This window comes from Strongylocentrotus purpuratus, unplaced genomic scaffold (assembly GCF_000002235.5).
Source record: "Strongylocentrotus purpuratus isolate Spur 01 unplaced genomic scaffold, Spur_5.0 spur5_scaffold_14, whole genome shotgun sequence".
Taxonomy (NCBI): domain Eukaryota; kingdom Metazoa; phylum Echinodermata; class Echinoidea; order Camarodonta; family Strongylocentrotidae; genus Strongylocentrotus; species Strongylocentrotus purpuratus.
In genome coordinates this window covers 22,495,505-22,515,709 of record NW_022145599.1, presented here as the reverse complement: position 1 = coordinate 22,515,709, position 20,205 = coordinate 22,495,505, and the positions used below count along the sequence as shown (strand labels likewise).

The following is a 20,205-nucleotide window of genomic DNA, read 5'->3' as shown; positions in this document are numbered from 1 at the left end:
TTCCTAAGATACAAATGAGTTTCATAAATATCAATTTATCTTCTTTTCATTGATTTTCGTTGGATTTTACGTGTTTTAAGTTATCAAAACATGCACCTCCCTGTAGATGTGCCCGCCTCCCGCTACATGTGCCCGAGATAGGGGAAATGTAGTGAGGCATACAAATAGTGTTGTATATTGAATTTCCGTCGTGTCATGGATATAATAAAGCTTCCTAAGATACAATTGAGTTTCACAAATATCAATTTATCTTCTTTTCATGGATTTTCTTTGGATTCTACGTGTTTTACGTTGTCAAATAACCACCTCCCTGTAGATGTGCCCGCCTCCCGCTACATGTGCCCGAGATAGGGGGAGTGTAGAAAATAGGCATACAACTACTGTTGTAAATTGAATTTCCGACATGAATGTAAAGGATGTCATTTCACCATTATTTGTAAACAACCGTTATGGAATTAGAAATAAACCACGTTTGAATTTTATTTCCCCAAAGCCCCCCCCCCCCCGATCTACACCTTGTTGGAATTGCAACTGATATCCCTTACCTATCTTCATTCTCTTTTTTTCTTCTTTTTCTTTCTCTCCTCTTTCCCTTTCCCTTCCCTTCCTTCCCTCTCTCTCTTTTAGATTTGCTGGGGGTGGGGGCAAAGTCATTTTGACCCCCACCCGCTCCACACATTGTTGGCGGGATTAACCGCAACTGATCTCCCCTTCTTTTCTCCCTTTTCTTTTCTTCTTCCTTTTTTTTTGTTCCCTTTTAGCTCTCCTCTTTTCCTTTTCATTCCTTTTCTCTTTTTGTTAGCAGGGACGGGGGGGGGGGGGTGGGGGGGCAAAGGCCTTCCTCCCTATCCACAACTTGTTGGCGGGAAAATTGCAACTGATATCCCCCTTCTTTTCTTTTCTTCTTCCTCTTTTTTCCTTCCCTTTATCTCCTCTTTTCCTTTTTTCTTTCTCTTTCCTTCCTTCTCTTTTATTTTTTGATTGGGGGGGGGGGGGGTAACAGCCTGGAAGGCAAGTCCCCCCCCCCGATCTCCTTCTTCCCTCTTTTCTTTTCTTCTTCCTCTTCTTTTTTCCCTTTCTCTCTTTCCCTTTCCCTTCTCGCTCTCTCCTTTTTTTTTTTTTTTTTGGCTGGGGGGCTCGGCCCTCCCTTGATCCGCGCTTGGTAACACCTACCTTTTAACTTTGTTTAACAGTGTAGAGGCCTGTATTTAAAATCAGTATCCTTTAATATGATTGTTGATTATTACTCAGTATACTTTTGAGTAATTTATTTGTTTGATAACGATTCATTTGACGGACTACTTTCTTTGGGTATGTTAATGTTTTCTGTAAGGTAATTTGTGTAAATATAATATAACAGTGTTTCAAGAACGAAATAGTGCATACGAGCAGGGGCGTCTCCAAAGAGGGGAGTGTGGGGGTGCGACAACCCCCCCCCCCACCTGTCAGGATATTGTCGGTAAAATTGCGCTGCCGTCGGGAAAAAAGAGATAAGGGGGAGGGGAAGAAAGAGAGGGAAAGAAAAGAAAAGAAAATAGGAAAAGGAAAAGAAAGGAAAGAAAGGAAAAGAAAGGAAAAAAGGGAAAAGAAAGGAGAGAGAAAAAGAGGGAGGAGAGGAAAGAAAGGAAAAGAAAGAAAAGAAAAAAAGGAAAAAGGAAGAAGAAAACAAAAAGAGAAAAAGGAAACAAGTGGAGTTAAGAGCCTGATAGAGGAGGGGTGGGAGTAAACGAGAGAGGGGGTTGTTGGGTGGAGTTGTCTCGTCGAGGGAGCAAGAAAGACACGCGGGGTTGGGCCGGAACACGAGCCTACTTACTGTCCGGAGAGGGGTGAGAGGTATAGGGGGGGGGGGGCACTTCGGAATTGTGATTTGTTTGAGACTTTGGGGGATAGGGGGCTTGAACACTTTCGGACCTTGACGGTTTTCGCGTCATGTATCGTACAAAGAGATAATGCAATCCAAATATGAATCAAACATTTATTGTCTTTTTTGTTGGGGTGAGGGTGATGGTGATGGGTAAGGAGGTCTGATAAGGTCTTTTTAGTGCAACACAATTAAAGTAAAAAATGCCGTGAGAAATTTGTCTTCGTTTTTATTTTGGGGTGGGATATCTAGCCCTCGTAGCAACAAGGGAGCCTGATATAATGATAAACACAGAACAAACACATGAAAAATACGGAATGTAAACATAAATTTGAATGCAGGTTCAATAAAAAATAATCATTGATTAATTCATTCGAGACATGGTAAATTCAAAGCAAACACAGAAAATAAATGTAATAGTTATTCGAGTCGATATATACATGCTTAAAGGTTCACACACGAAATATAGATAATCAATTAATTTCAATAACCAAACCATAATAAAAAGAAAGAAAATACAACAAAGGGAACACATAGAACGAAAATTAAGGCTGATGTAAGTTGTCATGAAACAAGATAGATAATTATAGAACAAACACATCATTATATACATATCACCTGTCAATTCATCATACACATTGAGAACAGGAATATATTGTTGTGTTTTTTGTTTTGTTTTTGTGAAAAAGCATTATATATTGTCATCCTATATGCTCACTGTCTCCCACGAGTTTGAAATAGTGTCTTATTGTCGGGGTCATCTCGTAGGAGAGGTTGGTAATCATAAAGCATATATATATTGTCTTACTGTCACGTTCTAAATCTGTCTTTTTTTTCGGTCGAGGTGGTTTCCTTGTAAAATATATCGTCTTGTCACCAAAGATTAGCCAATCAGTTGAGGGGGGGATATTTCACACAAGGGGGACAAATTACGATAGGATTACGTGTGTGTTATGTTTCCCTTTTTTGTCACCACTGGAGCGGGGGAAATATATTAGCTAGATTATGGGGATGTTTTTATATAATTATCAAAGCTTAAAGAAAATAAAGGCCTACTTTTAAAAAGACATAAAATAGGGGACACTACCGTTTGCTTAATGCCTTACGATCGCAAAATCGTATCTTATTTGACTTAAAATCTTGAAAATATTACTTCCTTACATTATTATGAGGAGGAAAAAAAATCGTGCAATATTGTATATTTACGAAAAGTTTGAATATTATCTAACTCCCTACAACCAGGGGCGTCCCCAAATGGGGTGTGGGGGTGCGACACCCCCGCCTGTCAGGATATTGTCCGGAAAAGGAGGAAGAAAGAGAAAAAGAGGAAGGATAGGAAAGAAAGGAAAAGAAAGAAGAAGAGATAAAGAGGAAGGATAGGAAAGAAAGGAAAAGAAAGAAAAGGAAGAAAAGGAGCAAAAGAAGAAGAAAAAAGAGAAAAAGAAAACAAAAGAAACAGGGGATGAAAGAGAGAGAGAGAGAGAGAGGGGGGGGGGTGAGTAAGAAAGAGGGGGTATGTTTGGTGGAGTCGCCACGTCGAGGGAGCAAGAAAGATACGCATATAGATAATATATAATATAATATAATGTCTGGCTACACCATTATCTCGGGCACATGTAGCGGGAGGCGGGCACATCTACAGGGAGGTGATTGTTAGACACCGTAAAACACGTAGAATCCAAAGAAAATCCATGAAAAGAAGATAAATTGATATTTATGAAACTCATTTGTATCTTAGGAAGCTTTATTATATCCATGACATGACGGAAATTCAATATACAACACTAGTTGTATGCCTCACTACATATCCTTTATCTCGGGCACATGTAGCGGGAGGCGGGCACATCTACAGGGAGGTGCATGTTTTGATAACTTAAAACACGTAGAATCCAAAGAAAATCCATGAAAAGAAGATAAATTGATATTTGTGAAACTCAATTGTATCTTAGGAAGCTTTATTATATCCATGACATGACGGAAATTCAATATACAACACTATTTGTATGCCTCACTACATTTCCCCTATCTCGGGCACATGTAGCGGGAGGCGGGCACATCTACAGGGAGGTGCATGTTTTGATAACTTAAAACACGTAAAATCCAAAGAAAATCCATGAAAAGAAGATAAATTGATATTTAGGAAACTCATTTGTATCTTAGGAGCTTTATTATATTCATGACATGTCGGAAATTCAATATACAACACTGGTTGTATGCCTCACTACATTTCCCCTATCTCGGGCACATGTAGCGGGAGGCGGGCACATCTACAGGGAGGTGCATGTTTTGATAACTTAAAACACGTAAAATCCAACGAAAATCAATGAAAAGAAGATAAATTGATATTTATGAAACTCATTTGTATCTTAGGAAGCTTTATTATATTCATGACATGTCGGAAATTCAATATAGGCTACAACACTAAGTTGTATGCTTTACTACATATCCCCTATCTCGGGCACATGTAGCGGGAGGCGGGCACATCTACAGGGAGGTGGTTATTTGACAACGTAAAACACGTAGAATCCAAAGAAAATCCATGAAAAGAAGATAAATTGATATTTATGAAACTCATTTGTATCTTAGGAAGCTTTATTATATTCATGACATGTCGGAAATTCAATATAGGCTACAACTAAGTTGTATGCCTTACTACATATCCTTTATCTCGGGCACATGTAGCGGGAGGCGGGCACATCTACAGGGAGGTGGTTGTTTGACAACGTAAAACACGTAGAATCCAAAGAAAATCCATGAAAAGAAGATAAATTGATATTTGTGAAACTTCTATATAAGGGAGCTTTAATGTTACATCCGTGAACTCTCGGATATTGAATATAGAATACTATTTTATTACACTAACTCGATCCCTATCTTGATCGGGCACATGTAGAGGTAGACGGGCACATCTACAGGGAGGTGGTTTAGCCGACGACCGAGTTGGTCACTTGTTTTTTGGAGTTAAAAAACGACCAAAAGAATCGCCAATTTTGTATAAACTGTATCAAAAATGTATCAAAATCCACACTAAATAAATTTACTTAACACTCAAACACTTCTACCTCATAATCACGGACAATACAACTGTATAATGGTAAGATTTTGCCCTGATTTGGCTGAACCACTGTGTTGCACGTATTACCTTCATTGTACAGTCATGACCCCAATTCTGCACGTACGTACGATCGTACGCGCGCAGTCAAGAACATCAATATTCATAAATTGACATGACGTCACTGATATGCATATTCATTGACCTCCTTGTAGATGTGCCCGATTAGAGGCTACCGGTCGGATCGCCGACTTCAGCAAACAATGACGACCGAACCTGTCGCTGTAGAAAAACTAAGAGGAGGAAAATGACGGAGAAATCACGGCTTTGAAGAACATACGTAGTATTGGGCGTAGCAGGGACGCAATACAGTAGGTATCTTTTTTTGTATGTTGGGCTTAAATTCAGAATACCCCACCAATTTATGTCAGTCGGTCATCAAACGCGCCAACGAACTCTTTAACGTAGACCTAGTCCCATCCGTTAGTATTTTTGACAAGTGTTCGCACTTGCCAACGTACACAAGAATGTGAGTTGGAATCACACAGACATAGTTTGATAGGAGCATCACTATCCTGGCTGTGTACTAAAATGGGCAACACTGTCCACCAGCACATTAACTAGCTATATCAACGGGTTCACGTTTAAGACATTTCCTATCTGCCGACATGTTAAAATTGCATTTTTCATCATGGCACGGCACCGGCACTGTGGCTACATTTCACAAGATTTTAGATTTTCACTAAATTTGTGTCTCTAAAACTGACTCTTAGAGTCTAGATCTAAAAGTAAAGGAGGGGGTTTTCGGCCACTTAAGACAAAATCCTATTTTTTGAAATCTTTACTTCCTATTTATTATCATTTCTTGTTCGAATCATAGAGCAAATATTATTATTTAGGGTCTAGATCCTAGATCTAAACAAAAAAAGAATCCCAGAAAAAAAATCACGAATTGCCATGATAATATTCATTTCAATTTTCACTGTTTCGGAGGCAGTTATCGGCATAGCGAACCAGTTTTCAGTCGCACGTACAAAGTCAATAGGAAGCGAGCACGCACGCTGTGCGTTTCCGCGCTGATCTATAGCACCAGCGGGCGGAGCAGGTATCCCACGCCGGAGCTCGCCATGCCGAAAACTAGTTCTGCGGTGATCGGAAATTGGAATCTGAATTAAACAGAGATATCGTGTGTGCGGCGGTGTGCGTCAGTTATGTGTAAACTGAAGTAAGTCACCTGTTTAAAGCATGACATGTCAAAATCTCTGTGGTGTGACGTAATATTACGTATTGAACTTGAGTTACGCTTTAGTTAAGTAGGCCCTCTCTCACTTAAATTTGAAGCTGACAGCTCACTCACTGTACAGCGCTCAATGCGCAAGTTCTTTGTGCATTACTACACTGTAATATGTGACAATTACAGAGAGGATTTTTTCATCCCTTTTTGTTTCTCTCCATTTCTAAAGGAAACGTGCAAATTTGAGTGGACTGGTCAGTCACCTTCGTATCCATGATGGCAGTTGGAAGAAAGCCCCCAAATATGTTGGAGAGGAGGGTCAACAAAACACTTTACAAAGTGAGTTCAAGTATTTATCATTCGAGGTGCAATGTAGTTTGTAACTAGTGCTGTAACATCACGGATATCTCCAATACACCAGTTTATGGTTGTGTGCGCCATTTTAAACAAAGCCAATGACCTAGAGGTCATGTATTTATGCGTAAATTGAGATTGCGCCCATGCAAATTATGATGATATCACTGCCTACGCGCTGCATTGTGCGCGCACATCATCATTTGCATGGGCGCAATCTTAATTTACGCATAAATACCACTGACCTCAGGTCATTGGCTTTGTTTCAGGGCCAATGACCCGAGGTCAACTGTCTGCGCATGTGCACTGATACAACCGTAAACTGGTGTATTCCGTTTAACCTCCAGTCAAAACCGGTTAACAATTTAAAGAATTTTTTTTAATTTTTTTTTTGACCGAGCGGGAAGGACTTTCATTTAACTGCGAGGTGCTTTTGAAGCCGCCGATTTGTGCTAGTGAACTTGTCACAAATAATAGTAACAATGTCGTTTTTTGAAGAATGTGTAAGATCATTAATGTAAATTAAAAACAGTAGAGGACCTAGGATAGAACCTTGTGGTACGCCGAGTGTGAAAGTTGGATGAATTATTATTATAAACTACATATTGAGATCTATTACAAAGATTACTTTCAAAGCAAGATGACAGACAAATTGGAGTGGTGAGTCAACACACGGATTACTGAGCTGGGAGACATTGCCAGGCATAGTGCCAGGTGGAGGGGCATAAATCGAAACTTGAAAAAAAAAAAACGGGAAAACGAAACCGTCCAATTGAAAACGGAATCGCCATGGGCGGTCGGATACCGGACGGTTAAACGTTTGACTACAGCACTATTTGTAACCTAGAGCCCGAAACTGGGCTGAAGGTCATTCTGATTATTTGTATGTATATGTTAACAGTCTTCTTATATCGCATTGATTTAACTTGACACTGAGAACTCATTATCCTTGATGTCCTTTGTCCACCAAACACCAATTAGCTTTGTAGCTTTACCCATATTTTTCTAGTTTGGTACTTTTATTTTGTTTTTGTTTTGCTGGACCATGGTAAACGTTTAGTTGGGTCATTGTTAGGTAACCCTGAACAAATAGGAATGATTTGTCAGATGCATGGCTACCTACAACATCAAGAAAGGTGATGGTACCAGTACATGTATACCTGTACCTTAGAATTGTCAACCATCATAATTTTCTGTTTTTAAGCCCGACATGTCTTTAATGGTGTTGTGTGAATAGATTGTCAAAGAAAACACAAATGTTAGAATGTTTCGTTGTAAAATGTATTCCATGGTTGATTTTTACATGCAAAGAGTATCATTTTTTTTGCTATTTTATCTACCGGTACATTGTAACGGTATTTAATAGAAAACTAGGCTATTTTTCTTCTATTTTGTTATGAAGAAAAAAAGGAAACAAGACAAAGACATATTTTTAGGCTAGATATTGGGAACAATTGCAAGATGAAAACTATGTTTAGACTTGAAATTGTTAGTACTTAAAAGGGGAAAAACTGTTGGTGGTATCAGCCACCATATTGATGCTTAGTCCAGGTTTTAAAGTTCAAGTTCAAGTTTAATTTATTTCTCCAAAAATGCAAAACATAGGGAGATACATCAAATAAAATACATACATACAATACAATAGAGTTCTAAATTGTTTTAGAATGAAATGGAAACAAGTTTCTTTAAAAAGGTATCAATAACTGTTTGCGCCCTCACCACATCACTATAATAACGCTTGGGATCTCCATATTAATGGGTAAAATTGTTCAAGAATGTCTGCACCCATGAAATGCCCATTTGTTGTGTAGTGAGCGAACATATGCGGTTTCTAATCAAGTGAGAAACTTTACTCATCTGCGCATGCTCGAAGCAACATACATTCAGCTGACGGACCCACTTCTAATGCAGACAGAAAGAGTTTGTTCGGACTCTCGTGTTATTCTAGCGATTTCCCGGTATAAATGGCTGGCATAAGCCTAAGTTATATTCGCGCCTTGTTTCCTTTCAGTTTCCGTTTATATTGTTCGATTTTGGCTTTCTGTTTCATTCTTGCGTTTTACTCTGATGAGTGCAAGTCAAAAAGCTTAAGTTATGGCTCTCTTCAATGCTATTCTCCGGTTTCTAATCACTTTGATTGGGCAATATAATCACTTCTTAAAAAAATGGATTTCACATTGTTAACCTAAGACTATGTTATGCATTACTACTTTCAGATGTATGTGTATTGTGTAGTGAGCAAATATGCATGTATCGTATATGGCTTCTTATCATTTTGATTGGGTGATATAATCACTTCTAAAAAATAATTTTCACACTGTTAAAGGTACCAAGACCAGTATTGGAAACACCCCGATTTCAAAAAAATGAAATGGAAGCTCTTATTACCAATCATCATGTGAAAGAGTATGTTTTGACTAATACATATGATGATAAAAAAATTTGCCGGGAAACCACCTACTAATTGATATATTTGGTAAATAAGTTTATCTATTGGTGTGTGAGAGATAAACGCACGTGTCGCGCACGTGTGCGTAGTCCCATATACATCTTTCTGTGTACAGTGCTTGTAACTTTACGCAGACTGGGCCAAATTTCTTATCATTTTGATGTTTCCAGAACCTTGCAGTACACACCAATACTTATGTGCTAGATGACCAACCTTTTCTGATCGATTCCACAACGTTTCTTTCACAATGCAATCGCATGACCATAACTGGCCTTTACCTTTAACCTGAGACTATATAATGCATTACTACTTTCAGATATCCCCACCAAAGCTTGTGAAATCCAGATGGATGGAGGTCTTTCTAATGGGGATAAAAGTCATTGCACTTGTACTATTCTACTATACATTTTCCATCAGCCTTACGTTCTACAATAAATGGCTATTCCACGTAAGTTACTTACCCATCTGCTTTACATTGTACAATAAATGGCTATTCCATGTAAGTTACTTACCCATCTGCTTTACATTGTACAATATGGGTATTCCAGCATATTGTCAGCATGCAAAAAAAGGCTTTCTTTGATAAATGTCTGAATGACATGCATTGAATTGCCCTAAAGATAAATGGTATTTTATATTGTTTCTTTACACATCTATCAACATTTATGCAACCTTTCATTGAGATATGATTCTATTTGTGCCAGAGTCACCATGCCTGTCATCACACAGCTGATATGTCACTCTGCTGGCGTAAAGTATCAAACACTCTGACGATGTGCAAGCGAGGGATGTCATTGGTGTTTTGTGTTGGAATGACATACAATTGCCTCCATGTGACTCCATGTGACCCCATGTGACCCCAGGTGAAAGAGTCACACAGGTTAAGGTACGGAGCCCATGAAGGGTTCCCGAAGACCACCTGGTTAATAACCACAACCCTTTCATAGAAGAGCTCTGGGAGTCTTTCCATATCCATAACAGAAATATAATACCTTTTATCTTTCACTTTTCTCTTTAGGACTTCAAATTTCCTCTTACGATCACCATCATTCACCTTGCAGTAAAGTTTGTAATAGCCCTTATTCTGAGAAGTCTGATTCAAGCTTGTACCTCAATTAAACCAGTCTCTCTTAGCTGGCTAACCTATGCTAAGATAGTCACACCAACAGGTAAGCTATCGTTACTCTTCACTTATTTGCTATTATCTTTTATCTTCCAGATATAACATTGTTTTGGAGGGCACTTATAGAGACTATCCTATTGGCCGTAGGGCTATTCTTGTAATACTTGATTGTTTTTCATGTAAAATAGCATATTTGTTGGAAAGTATCCTATTGGCTGGAAAGCAGTCATGTGACACTCAACATTTTGTAACATGTGCACGATCAAGCGTGCAACATACCATGAACAATCTTTTTTAGCATGGTAAATGTAACGCATACTCATTGTTTGAATTTTCTTAGCTGCACTCGTCTGACGCAAAGGCAACCTGAATGTAATTGGGAGGGTCTCACCACAAAGGGCAAAACAGGTTTTTGAGACATGGGATGTCTTAAAAGGTTGTCCGGTATCAACGTGTTCACCTCCCTATACATTTCTAGGTGGACTACCTTGAAAATATGCTGCCAAAAAAAAATGGCGCCCCATATAAAATCAAAATGCCCGCCAATTCAAACTAATGTTAGACATTTTTGAAGATTTCTTTTAAGCAGAACCTCATTTTACCATATGTGAAGTGTCATATGAAAGAAAATTGAATTTCCTACAAGATGATACCACATTCAATAGCCAATGAGCTACATTTCTGGCTCAAGAAGAAGATGAGGCATTCCTGTTGCAGGCTGCACACAGTACTACATACATGCCAACTGTTCAGATTAAAGAGGAACATTCCTCTTTTTGGGAGAAGATAATTATCATTTTAATGCAGGTGTTCCTCTTCCTGTACAAATTTGTCTGTAGTATTGAATAGGAGAGTTAGGATTGTTCCTCTTTTTTTTGAAAATAGCATAATTTGTACAGATTTCTGATTTTCAAATGTTGGCATGTACGTATATGTACTATACGTGCTTTACAAACATATCCAGAGAGTGGGATATTGTTAAGCAGAAGCAAAATAGCAAACGATACAACTTCTTTTATACATATGACTTCCATATGAAGGACCTAGAGTAGGGTAAGGATGCTACTTTAACTGTGGATGGTTCGCATGTGGTAGATGTGTTGTTTTATGCATAAGTCACACTTTTGCGTATTTGGCTTGCGTATTGCTGCGTATTTATGGCAAGTTACATTTATTCATATTTCTTGATATCAAGAAATTATTTTTTGTTGTAAAGCAATGGCAGTTCTTGATATCAAGAAGACGATTTCTTAATATCAAGAATTCATTTCTTGAGATCAAGAATTCAATTCTTGATATCTAGAAATATGAATAAATGTTAAGACGGCTTGCCATAAATATGCAGCAATACGCAAGCAAAATACACAAAGGTGTGACTGAGGCATCAAAGGACCTCTTTCTGCAAATCAGGTCAGCCTGGGTTTGGCTATTAGTAACTCTAAAATACAAAAATGCAAAACGATTCATCATTATTTTTTTTAAATAGAAATTATAGCATTTTAAGATGAGTGCATAACAATGAGTATTTCATTATTACCAAGGCAACATGGACTAGAATTTAGAAATTCAATTTTGAAAATGGGAAATTAATAGCCACTTTGTTTGTGAATGTTAGCATTACAGACACTATAAATTAAATTGTTATGCTTTAATGAAAATTTTCTGATTGTGGTTATACTTGTGATGTTTCATTTATCACCATGATGTTATATATACCTGTATATATGTCTTATATAACCATTCAGGTATAACAAGTGCATTGGACATTGGTTTTTCCAACTGGAGTCTGGTCTTCATTACCATCTCTCTCTATACAATGTGCAAGTCATCTGCAATCATTTTCATCCTTGTCTTTGCAATAGCATTCGGTCTTCAAAAACCAGTGAGTCATATTTGTAAAACATCGCTGTACTTTATATTCACGTACTAAATTGTACCATTAGGCTCTTTCATGTCCTCTTTGGTAGCAAGTTTGCTTTAGTACAAGAAAATGAGAAAAAAAGGAACAGAAAGGCAGGAAAAAAGAAGAACAGATCAGTATTTTAAGGGAATTTAATAGTATGAAGATGTAATGAATTTTAAACTTGTAACATATCAAACATGAATTGGCAACTCTGTGAATTTCGTTGAAAAGAGCAGTTCACTTTTTTTTGTTTTTTTCTTCTTCTAAGAATCATAAAATAAAATCTCTCTCCTTTAGAGTTAGGAAGGGGCAGATCTCTCTTATGGCGGGGTGTAACAAAAACATGTCCGATAATGGTCATTTGTCACCAGCTTGCCCCCAGAAAGGGTGGGGCTGTTTCACTTTTTGGTTATTTGTTTTCCTTTTTTCAGTTCAAAAACAGCGCTGCCTGTACAAAATCAATGGAAATATCAAATTCAGGATTATGTTAATATTATGGTAAAAACCTGACATAGGACTACAATTTTAGTAACAAATTAAAGCCATACTCTCCTTTACTGTCTTATTGAAAAGTAAGTGTGACTATTAGATAACATATGATGTAACATTTATATACAAATACACCAAAACATGTTCAATTATTGGCCTAAAGTTTTGGTGATTATTTTTATGCCTCCGCCACCGAAGGTGGTGCCGGAGGCATCATGTTTTCGGGTTGTCCGTCCGTACGTCCGTACGTCCGTCCCGTTTGACCGTTATCACAATATCTCAAGAACCATTTAAGATTTAAACTTAAGACTCGGGAATAGTATTTATCACCATAGGAAGACGATCTGATTAGATTTTGGAGCACGTATGTCAAAGGTCAAGGGTCACAGAGGTCAACTTATGAAATTCCATACATTGAGATTGTTATCATGATATCTCAAGAACCACTGGAGATTTAAACTTCAAACTTAGTGATAGTGTGTATCACTATAGGAAAACAATCTGATTACATTTTGGAGCACGTAGGTCAAAGGTCAAGGGTCATAGAGGTCAACTTATGAAATTCCATACATTGAGATTGTTTTCATGATATCAAGAACCACTGGAGATGTAAAAACTTCAAACTTAAGGATAGTATGTATCACCATAGGAAGACGATCTGATCAGATTTTGGAGCACGTAGGTCAAAGGTCAAGGGTCACAGAGGTCAACTTATGAAATTCCATACATTGAGATTGTTATCATAATATCTCAAGAACCACTGGAGATTTAAACTTCAAACTTAATGATAGTGTGTATCACCATAGGAAGACAATCTGATTAGATTTTGGAGCACGTAGGTCAAAGGTCAAGGGTCACAGAGGTCAACTTATGAAATTCCATACATTGAGATCGTTATCGCGATATCTCAAGAACCACTGGAGATTTAAACTCCAAACTTGTTTAAATTGCTCTATCGCGGAGGCATCATTTTCGACTGCGCGCAGTCAAAATTCCATCTAGTTGTTATTTGTTACAATCATAAACCCTAGACAATACATTATTGTAAAGATCTGAATATTTCCACAAGAAAATAACCTTACTGTTGCTGCAGATGTGCTGTAGAAAAGGTTACAATGTAAACAAAAGGATAACAAAAATGTCGACATCTATTTTAGGGTCAAAGGTCATGTTTTGGTGGCTGTATTTTGAGCGCTTTAACTGCCACATTTCTCGACAGATTTCTTTCAAATTTTCTACAGAGATGCAGTATATTCTAATCTACACACATTGGGGACATTGCTCCTAGTCTTGACAATAAATAGCCACTAGTGGGGATCTCTACATCATCCTTTGTTTCAGGGAGGGGAGAGGGGATCTTTGTCCCTCCTTCGAACATGAGAATGACACAAAAATCCCTGCCACTGCCGGGGGATACATTCGCACTGCGCAGCAATACAGATTGTGATATTTCTAGTTTATAAGGTGGTTCACCTACACAATAGTTTTTCAATAGTTTTCTTTATTCTTTTATTTTGGTGATTTATTTCAGCACTGGATGCAGGTTATCATTGTGGTGCTTATAGCTGTAGGTCTCTTCATGTTTACATATGAATCAACTCAATTCAACCTTGAAGGATTCGTCTTAGTCCTTGCAGCATCATTTCTCAGTGGTCTCAGATGGTCTTTAGCTCAAATATTAACTCAAAAAGAAGAAACAGGTCAGTAGCTCTCATCTTTTTCACCCTGATTACTTTTTTTTTTTACATTGTTTGCATTCCTCATCTGCTGCTGCTCCTTTTCTTCTCTTTGTCCCCTTCCTCCTCATCCTCCCCTTCTTCTTCCTCCTCCTCTTCTTTGTCTTCCCCCTTCTCCTCTTCTTCTTCTTCTTCTTCTCTGTCTCCTCCTCCTCCTCCTCCTCCTCCTCCTCCTCCTCCTCCTCCTCCTTCTTCTTCTTCTTCTTCTTCTTCTTCTCTTCTTCTTCCTCTTCTTCTTCCTCTACTTCTTCTTCTTCTTCTTTTCTGCAGTTTTCATGCATCACAAATTATGATCCTTTTGAAATCTACCTCTACCATATTTCAGAATCATTTGAGACCCATCTGAATATACTGTATGATTGAACTATTTTATTATTATTATTATTATTATTATTATTTTTATTATTATTTTCTGTATTTGTTTAATTCGTTTCCCCTGTTTTTTGCTTTTCTTTGTGTATCCCCCCCAAAAATGAAAATGGAAAATAAACAGTTATTATAAGCAATACGAGTGGTTAAATCTCTGCCATTAGCCATAGGACTTATGTCGTTTAATGCACTTTTTAATCAAATTTGTTTGTATTTAAGTGATGAAAGATTTAGTTGAAGGGAATCAGTATCGATGAGTCCTTGCACATCTCTCTGATCCTCAATTTTATCTTGTCCTCATTCTGTAATCTTTGTATGTTTCGTTTCTTTTGTAAATTGTTTGAAGCATACATGCATACTTTGTGAGGCTTATTATCAGTCTCATACATCTTCATACTACCAAGTTTACAAATGATATTGAATGAATTTATTTTTCAGGTTTACGCAATCCAATTGATATAATCTACCACCTGCAGCCTGTCATGATACTTGGTTTACTTCCACTTGCCATCGCAGTAGAAGGTAAATAAAAACAGGTATTAAAAAAAAAAAAATGAAAGACAATGTTTGCTCAAAGTAGTGATTTGTTTTGTTCTTTGTTGTTTTTCCTTTTAGAGCACCCTTCAGAACATTAAAAGTCTTTCCAAACTGTTAATGCTGTGTTTAGAAAAAAGAAGAAGATGCAAGCTATTACTTATTAGCCTGAGGTTGAAAAGGAGGCAATGTATTTTATTAAGACAACATTAAGAAGAACCTTCTTGCTTTGGGAAAGTCTCTTGAGAGTTCTCATAATTTTATTTTACTCTTGAGTAATCTCGTATATGGAATCAAGTGTAAGGCAAATGTTTTTCTACATGTTAAAAATGTAACTCACAGCTACTACATGTATCAAGTTAGCTGTGCACCGCCCCCCCCCCCCCCCCCCCCCCCCCCCCCCCCCTCATGAGCATGCATATTTTACTACCACTCTACAGTGTATAATTATTCCTAACAGGTGAATGAAATAATTTGTACTAAATAGTAACAAGAAATTAATAATTTGTATTAAATTTGATTACATTATGAAAATAGTCTATTATCCACATGTCTACACATGATGTAACAAGTAATTTTTTTAAATCAAATTCTCAATTATCTACCTTCCCCTCTGATATTTCAGGAGTAAGGATTTGTTCAACAGAGGACTTCTTGGGTTTTACTGATATCCATACATTTACATTGACATGTACGAAGCTTCTATTTGGTGCTTGTTTGGCTTTTATGTTAGCCATGTCAGAGTACTTACTTCTATCACGCACATCAACACTAACTCTCTCAATATCAGGGATATTCAAGGTACGTAGTAGAAGGTACTGGTGTTATAGTAGTTAAACTAATGTGAGTGGACTATGTGTTTTACCTGATAGAGTAGTTGGCGAGGTAACCATTGAAAGAAGATAATTATTATTATTATTATTATTACTAGTATTATAATTATCATTATTATTATTATCATTATTATCAGTACATGTAGTATTAGAAGTAGTATGTGATAACATTTATACAGCTTATAGTCTGGTCATATTGACCCTTTGTTTTAGGGTTCTGCGTTTTTATTTTCCCCAGGTATTATATGTACCTGGTAAGATATAGTATCTTGAATGCATAAGCGCATTGATCATGGCAGCTAATCTCTTTAGAAACACTAGATGACACTTAAAATAAAACGACCCCTCTTTGGTTTTCACCACAGATACCGTAAGTACCCCTTTCCCTGTCTTGTAAGTGCACTGGTTTTCTTACTGAGTGCCATTTCTACTTCCAAAAAGTGCCCTTAAATTGAAAACGTGTTGAGAGGTTCAAAATCATTATTCTCAACCAAATCTGCAACTTTTGAAACTTTTTGCAAAAGTTCATACCCATACAGTGTAGATATTACTTGTTCTTGTAATAAATCCTGGTTAATGTAACTGAATGGATCTATCTTTGCATAGATGATCATAAGAGAGATGTACTTATCTTCCTCCATATTCTTGTTTCTCTCTCTCTCTGTGTTTATTCAGGAAATCTGTACGTTATACATTGCATCACAAAAAGGAGATGAAATGTCAGCTCTGAATTTCATTGGGATGGTCGTCTGTCTTTGTGGAATATCCTTACATGTTGGACTTAAAGCACTAGAAACTAAACGTAAGTTATCATCTTTACACATTGAATCAAAAGAATTGGAAACAAAACATAATTTATACTCTTTAAATAGAATAATTGCCTCAGAAAACAAAAGTTTTCTGTCAAACGTTTAAAATTATATACCCTCATACATGTAGTATTGTAGTTAATGATATTTACTTGTTACATTGAATATCTTAGAAAATAAAAGAAGATTAATCTCTAAATGTTGAGATATCAGCTTTGAATTTCAACGGGATGAGTGTCTGTCTATGTGGAATATTTTAAATTTGGAAGTAAAAGCCCTATAAAATAATATTGATAGTGGACCCCTATGTAAATCACCTTTGGCTGTTGAGGTATTCCACCTCTTGAAAGGAAAGATAATTAAATGAATTAATGAACATTCTGGTAAAGATGAAAAAATTGTTAGCTTTGATTCACTTTATCTCAGAATTAGTGGCCAAGTTAAAAGAAGAAGCAAAGTGACCAGGTGGTAGCTTTTGACTTCTTCATTTTCACCCTCAAAACTTCTTTGTAATGCGATTTACCCTAAGGAAAAATTCAATGGAGCAAAGCAAATGATCCAGAGTTATGTAGGTTCTGATGAATTTTGATTACTTCTAAATGCCTTTCAATAAAACTCTGAAGAAATGTATTTGATAAATTTAGGAAGGCAATCTATATTACGTTTTTTTTTTTTTAAATGTCTAACCTTTGATGATACTATTTGATGCACCCATCAGTTTCATTCTCTATATACTTTAATTGCAGGTTCTTCAGAAAACCCTTCACATGATGTCAAGGATGACATGGAAAGCCTTATAAATGATGATAGCAGTGATGAACAAGAACTCTATGTCAGGAAAATAGTTGTTACAAAATTATAGCAGGAGAATTCAAAAATTGATAAGATAATACTAAGCCAGGTGACTAATCTCTATAAAGAACATTTGTAAGACTATTATATAAAGCATGTTTTTGTCTAGGAAAAGGGTAAATGTAGTTACAATATCCCTCACATGTAGTTGTTGTTCTATTTAACATCAATAAAGGTATCTTCTCCCAGCTTGGAGGTTGATTGCAATCATTGTTTGATACCACGGTTACCATGGTGGATGGTAATTTGGACAAAAATACCATGGTTACCATGGTTCTTTTTTATAAGGGGTGCATTTTTCCACACATCCTGTTATCTGCCATTCTAGTACACTCTGGCAGTGTCCTTCCACTCCCTGTCTTAATGTTTTGCTCTTGGTCTGGTACCTTCAACTTTTCTAGATATTACAAGATACAGTATGTCTTTTTATAAGGCCGTAGTATTATGCCTTTCTTTCTTGAACTATTCCTATCAGGGCAAGTCCACTCCAAAAATAACTCACTTTCAATGTCATGCATGCAATATGATACAAATCATATAACCTGGGCAAAGGCATGGGGAAATCAAATTTTGGGGGATAAAAAGAGAAATTAATGGGAATAAAGTATATAAAGCAATTCATAAATAGTGAGGACATGTCATCACAAACTAATAACCAAATTGGCAATTTGTGTAGGGATTTCAATTGTTCTATAGTTTTACATACTTTTTCAAAAATTCATAACTTTCTCATTAGTTATCTGATTTTGCTCAATTTTTTTTTGATTGGTTTGTCTGATTTTTCTGCTTCTATTGAAAGTAAGTTATTTTTGGAGTGGACTTGGCCTTTAAGCCCTGCCATGTGCAGTATTTCCCGTTAGTTTTCATATCTTTCCATGATTATTCTCATCATTCTCCTGTACCCTCAATTTTCAAGTAAAGGGATTTTCCTTTCCATATTCTTTGTTAATGTGTCTGTTTCTGCTCCATACTATAGACCAGACCAGACATAGCAAGTCATAAGCAATTGTTAACACTCCTCAAAACTAACTTTTAAGCTAGGGCATAAGTTTAATATGGTGACTCAATGTCTCAGCATGTGCTGGGAATTGGAATTTTCCTTCCAAATCCATACCCAGTATCAAGACAAGCTGCAAGCTCGTAACCTAGTCTGCAAGCACAAACCCTGGTCAGTCGTAAAAGTGAGTCTGCAAGCACAAACCCTGGTCAGTCGTAAAAGTGAGTCTGCACTATAAGACTACCATAGGCCATGTACTGTAGCTGCTCCCTATATTGACACAACCAGTAGGTAGCTGGGCTAGGCTTCTCTCAAGGCACAATGATTTGTTGATAAAGTGTCAAATTAGGGTCTGTGCTTGCAGACTACTCGTAACCCATCATGAAGTCATGTCATAGGCTTGTATAATATGAAATTACACTTTGTTTTGTTCATGCATATTGTTGTGTCATACAAATATCCACTTCTTTTTCAAGAAACTGACAAACTCATTTCTCTATCCAAGTTTAAGATTGATTGATGGCAATATGTTATGTTAACTACAACTGTATCAATATGAAACAGGGTATTTCTATTGTTATTGTACACAAGAAAACAATGGATTCTGGGTCAGTGGACAGCTCAGCCATGTGAGCATGCTACACAAATAAGATTGTGCCACTGTGGTGGTTACACACCTTTTTGTTGTTGGCCCACTCTTGCATTTGTAGAAAACATGGAAAATGTATTACCGGGGTTATTTATTTATTTATTGACTTTCACAAGACATATACACAAGTAGTATTGTAAGGGAATGACACCAGAAACTCTAGACAAAGTCACTCATTTGTGTAGTATTTATTCAGTTTTCCATTGTTTTTCAATTCATTAGAGCATTGATAGCTTTTATTAGTTCTTTGAATTTCCACATCCTTTTATATTTCATCTCTTCGATTTGTTTGCTTCTTTTGAAGCAAGTCATTCTGGGACAGGACTTCCCTATTAATCTGTTTTTCTGTTTGTTTCATTCATAAAGTGGGCATGTAATCCTTGTAATTTTTGGTTGTTTAAAGTATTATGTTGTGATTTTTAACGCATGTGGGAAAGCTTTAAGCCTTGAAAAGATATTATTGTAATTCTAAAGGTTCTTTATTAGCCAGAATATATTCAACTAACAGAGCTATTTCATATATAAATATATTTGTTTTGTATACTTCCAGTATATTTTATGTCTTCTCTTGATGAATGAAAGATTGATGTAAAACCAATAAATTTTATACATTACCTTGAACAGAGTTTGTTTTATTTTCAGTTGGTACGTGAATGAACAGGGTTAATTTGCCACACTCATACAAATATTTTTCATAAACTAGCACAAATAAATGGGCTAATGTAAAACAGTTGGGTTGTGGAGCGCTGGCAAAATTTGCCAATATTTGTGTATGGTGTCTTCAAGTGGAAACAAGTGTCCCTCTCAAGATAATTTTCCTGGTTTCCAGCTTTCCTATGCTCCATCAAATATTTAAAGCATAGTAATGAAAGAATGAAGTCTAAAAGTTGAAAAAAATTGAAAATACCTTAGTTTAAACATCTCCAACACAATTTTAGAAATCAAGTTATTATTCTCTTTG

General features: G+C 36.7%; 1 protein-coding gene across 2 annotated transcripts; it reads left to right on the top strand.

The window, feature by feature from the left end:
* The first annotated feature begins 5,155 nt into the window (after nt 1-5,155).
* Nucleotides 5,156-18,312, top strand: LOC763619 (solute carrier family 35 member C2). 2 transcript variants are annotated; one of them, XM_030984483.1, is made up of 10 exons: nt 5,156-5,284; nt 6,377-6,486; nt 9,267-9,398; nt 9,969-10,119; nt 11,819-11,955; nt 13,997-14,165; nt 15,009-15,092; nt 15,730-15,905; nt 16,613-16,739; nt 17,493-18,312. In XM_030984483.1, exons 2-10 carry the CDS (start codon nt 6,421-6,423, stop codon nt 17,606-17,608), a joined length of 1,158 nt encoding a protein of 385 aa, XP_030840343.1. In that variant the 5' UTR covers nt 5,156-5,284; nt 6,377-6,420; the 3' UTR covers nt 17,609-18,312. The 2 variants fall into 2 exon arrangements, with proteins under 2 accessions (XP_030840343.1, XP_030840344.1); XM_030984484.1 differs by having other exon boundaries at nt 5,156-5,288.
* Nucleotides 18,313-20,205: the final 1,893 nt, after the last annotated feature.

What these genes read in the sequence shown, in the direction of transcription:
- LOC763619 (XM_030984483.1), top strand. Translation starts at nt 6,421, where the DNA reads ATGATGGCAGTTGGAAGAAAGCCCCCAAATATGTTGGAGAGGAGGGTC. An exon ending in TCAACAAAACACTTTACAAA is followed by an intron (nt 6,487 to 9,266) that starts GTGAGTTCAAGT and finishes TACTACTTTCAG; the next exon opens with ATATCCCCACCAAAGCTTGT. An exon ending in CATTCGGTCTTCAAAAACCA is followed by an intron (nt 11,956 to 13,996) that starts GTGAGTCATATT and finishes GATTTATTTCAG; the next exon opens with CACTGGATGCAGGTTATCAT.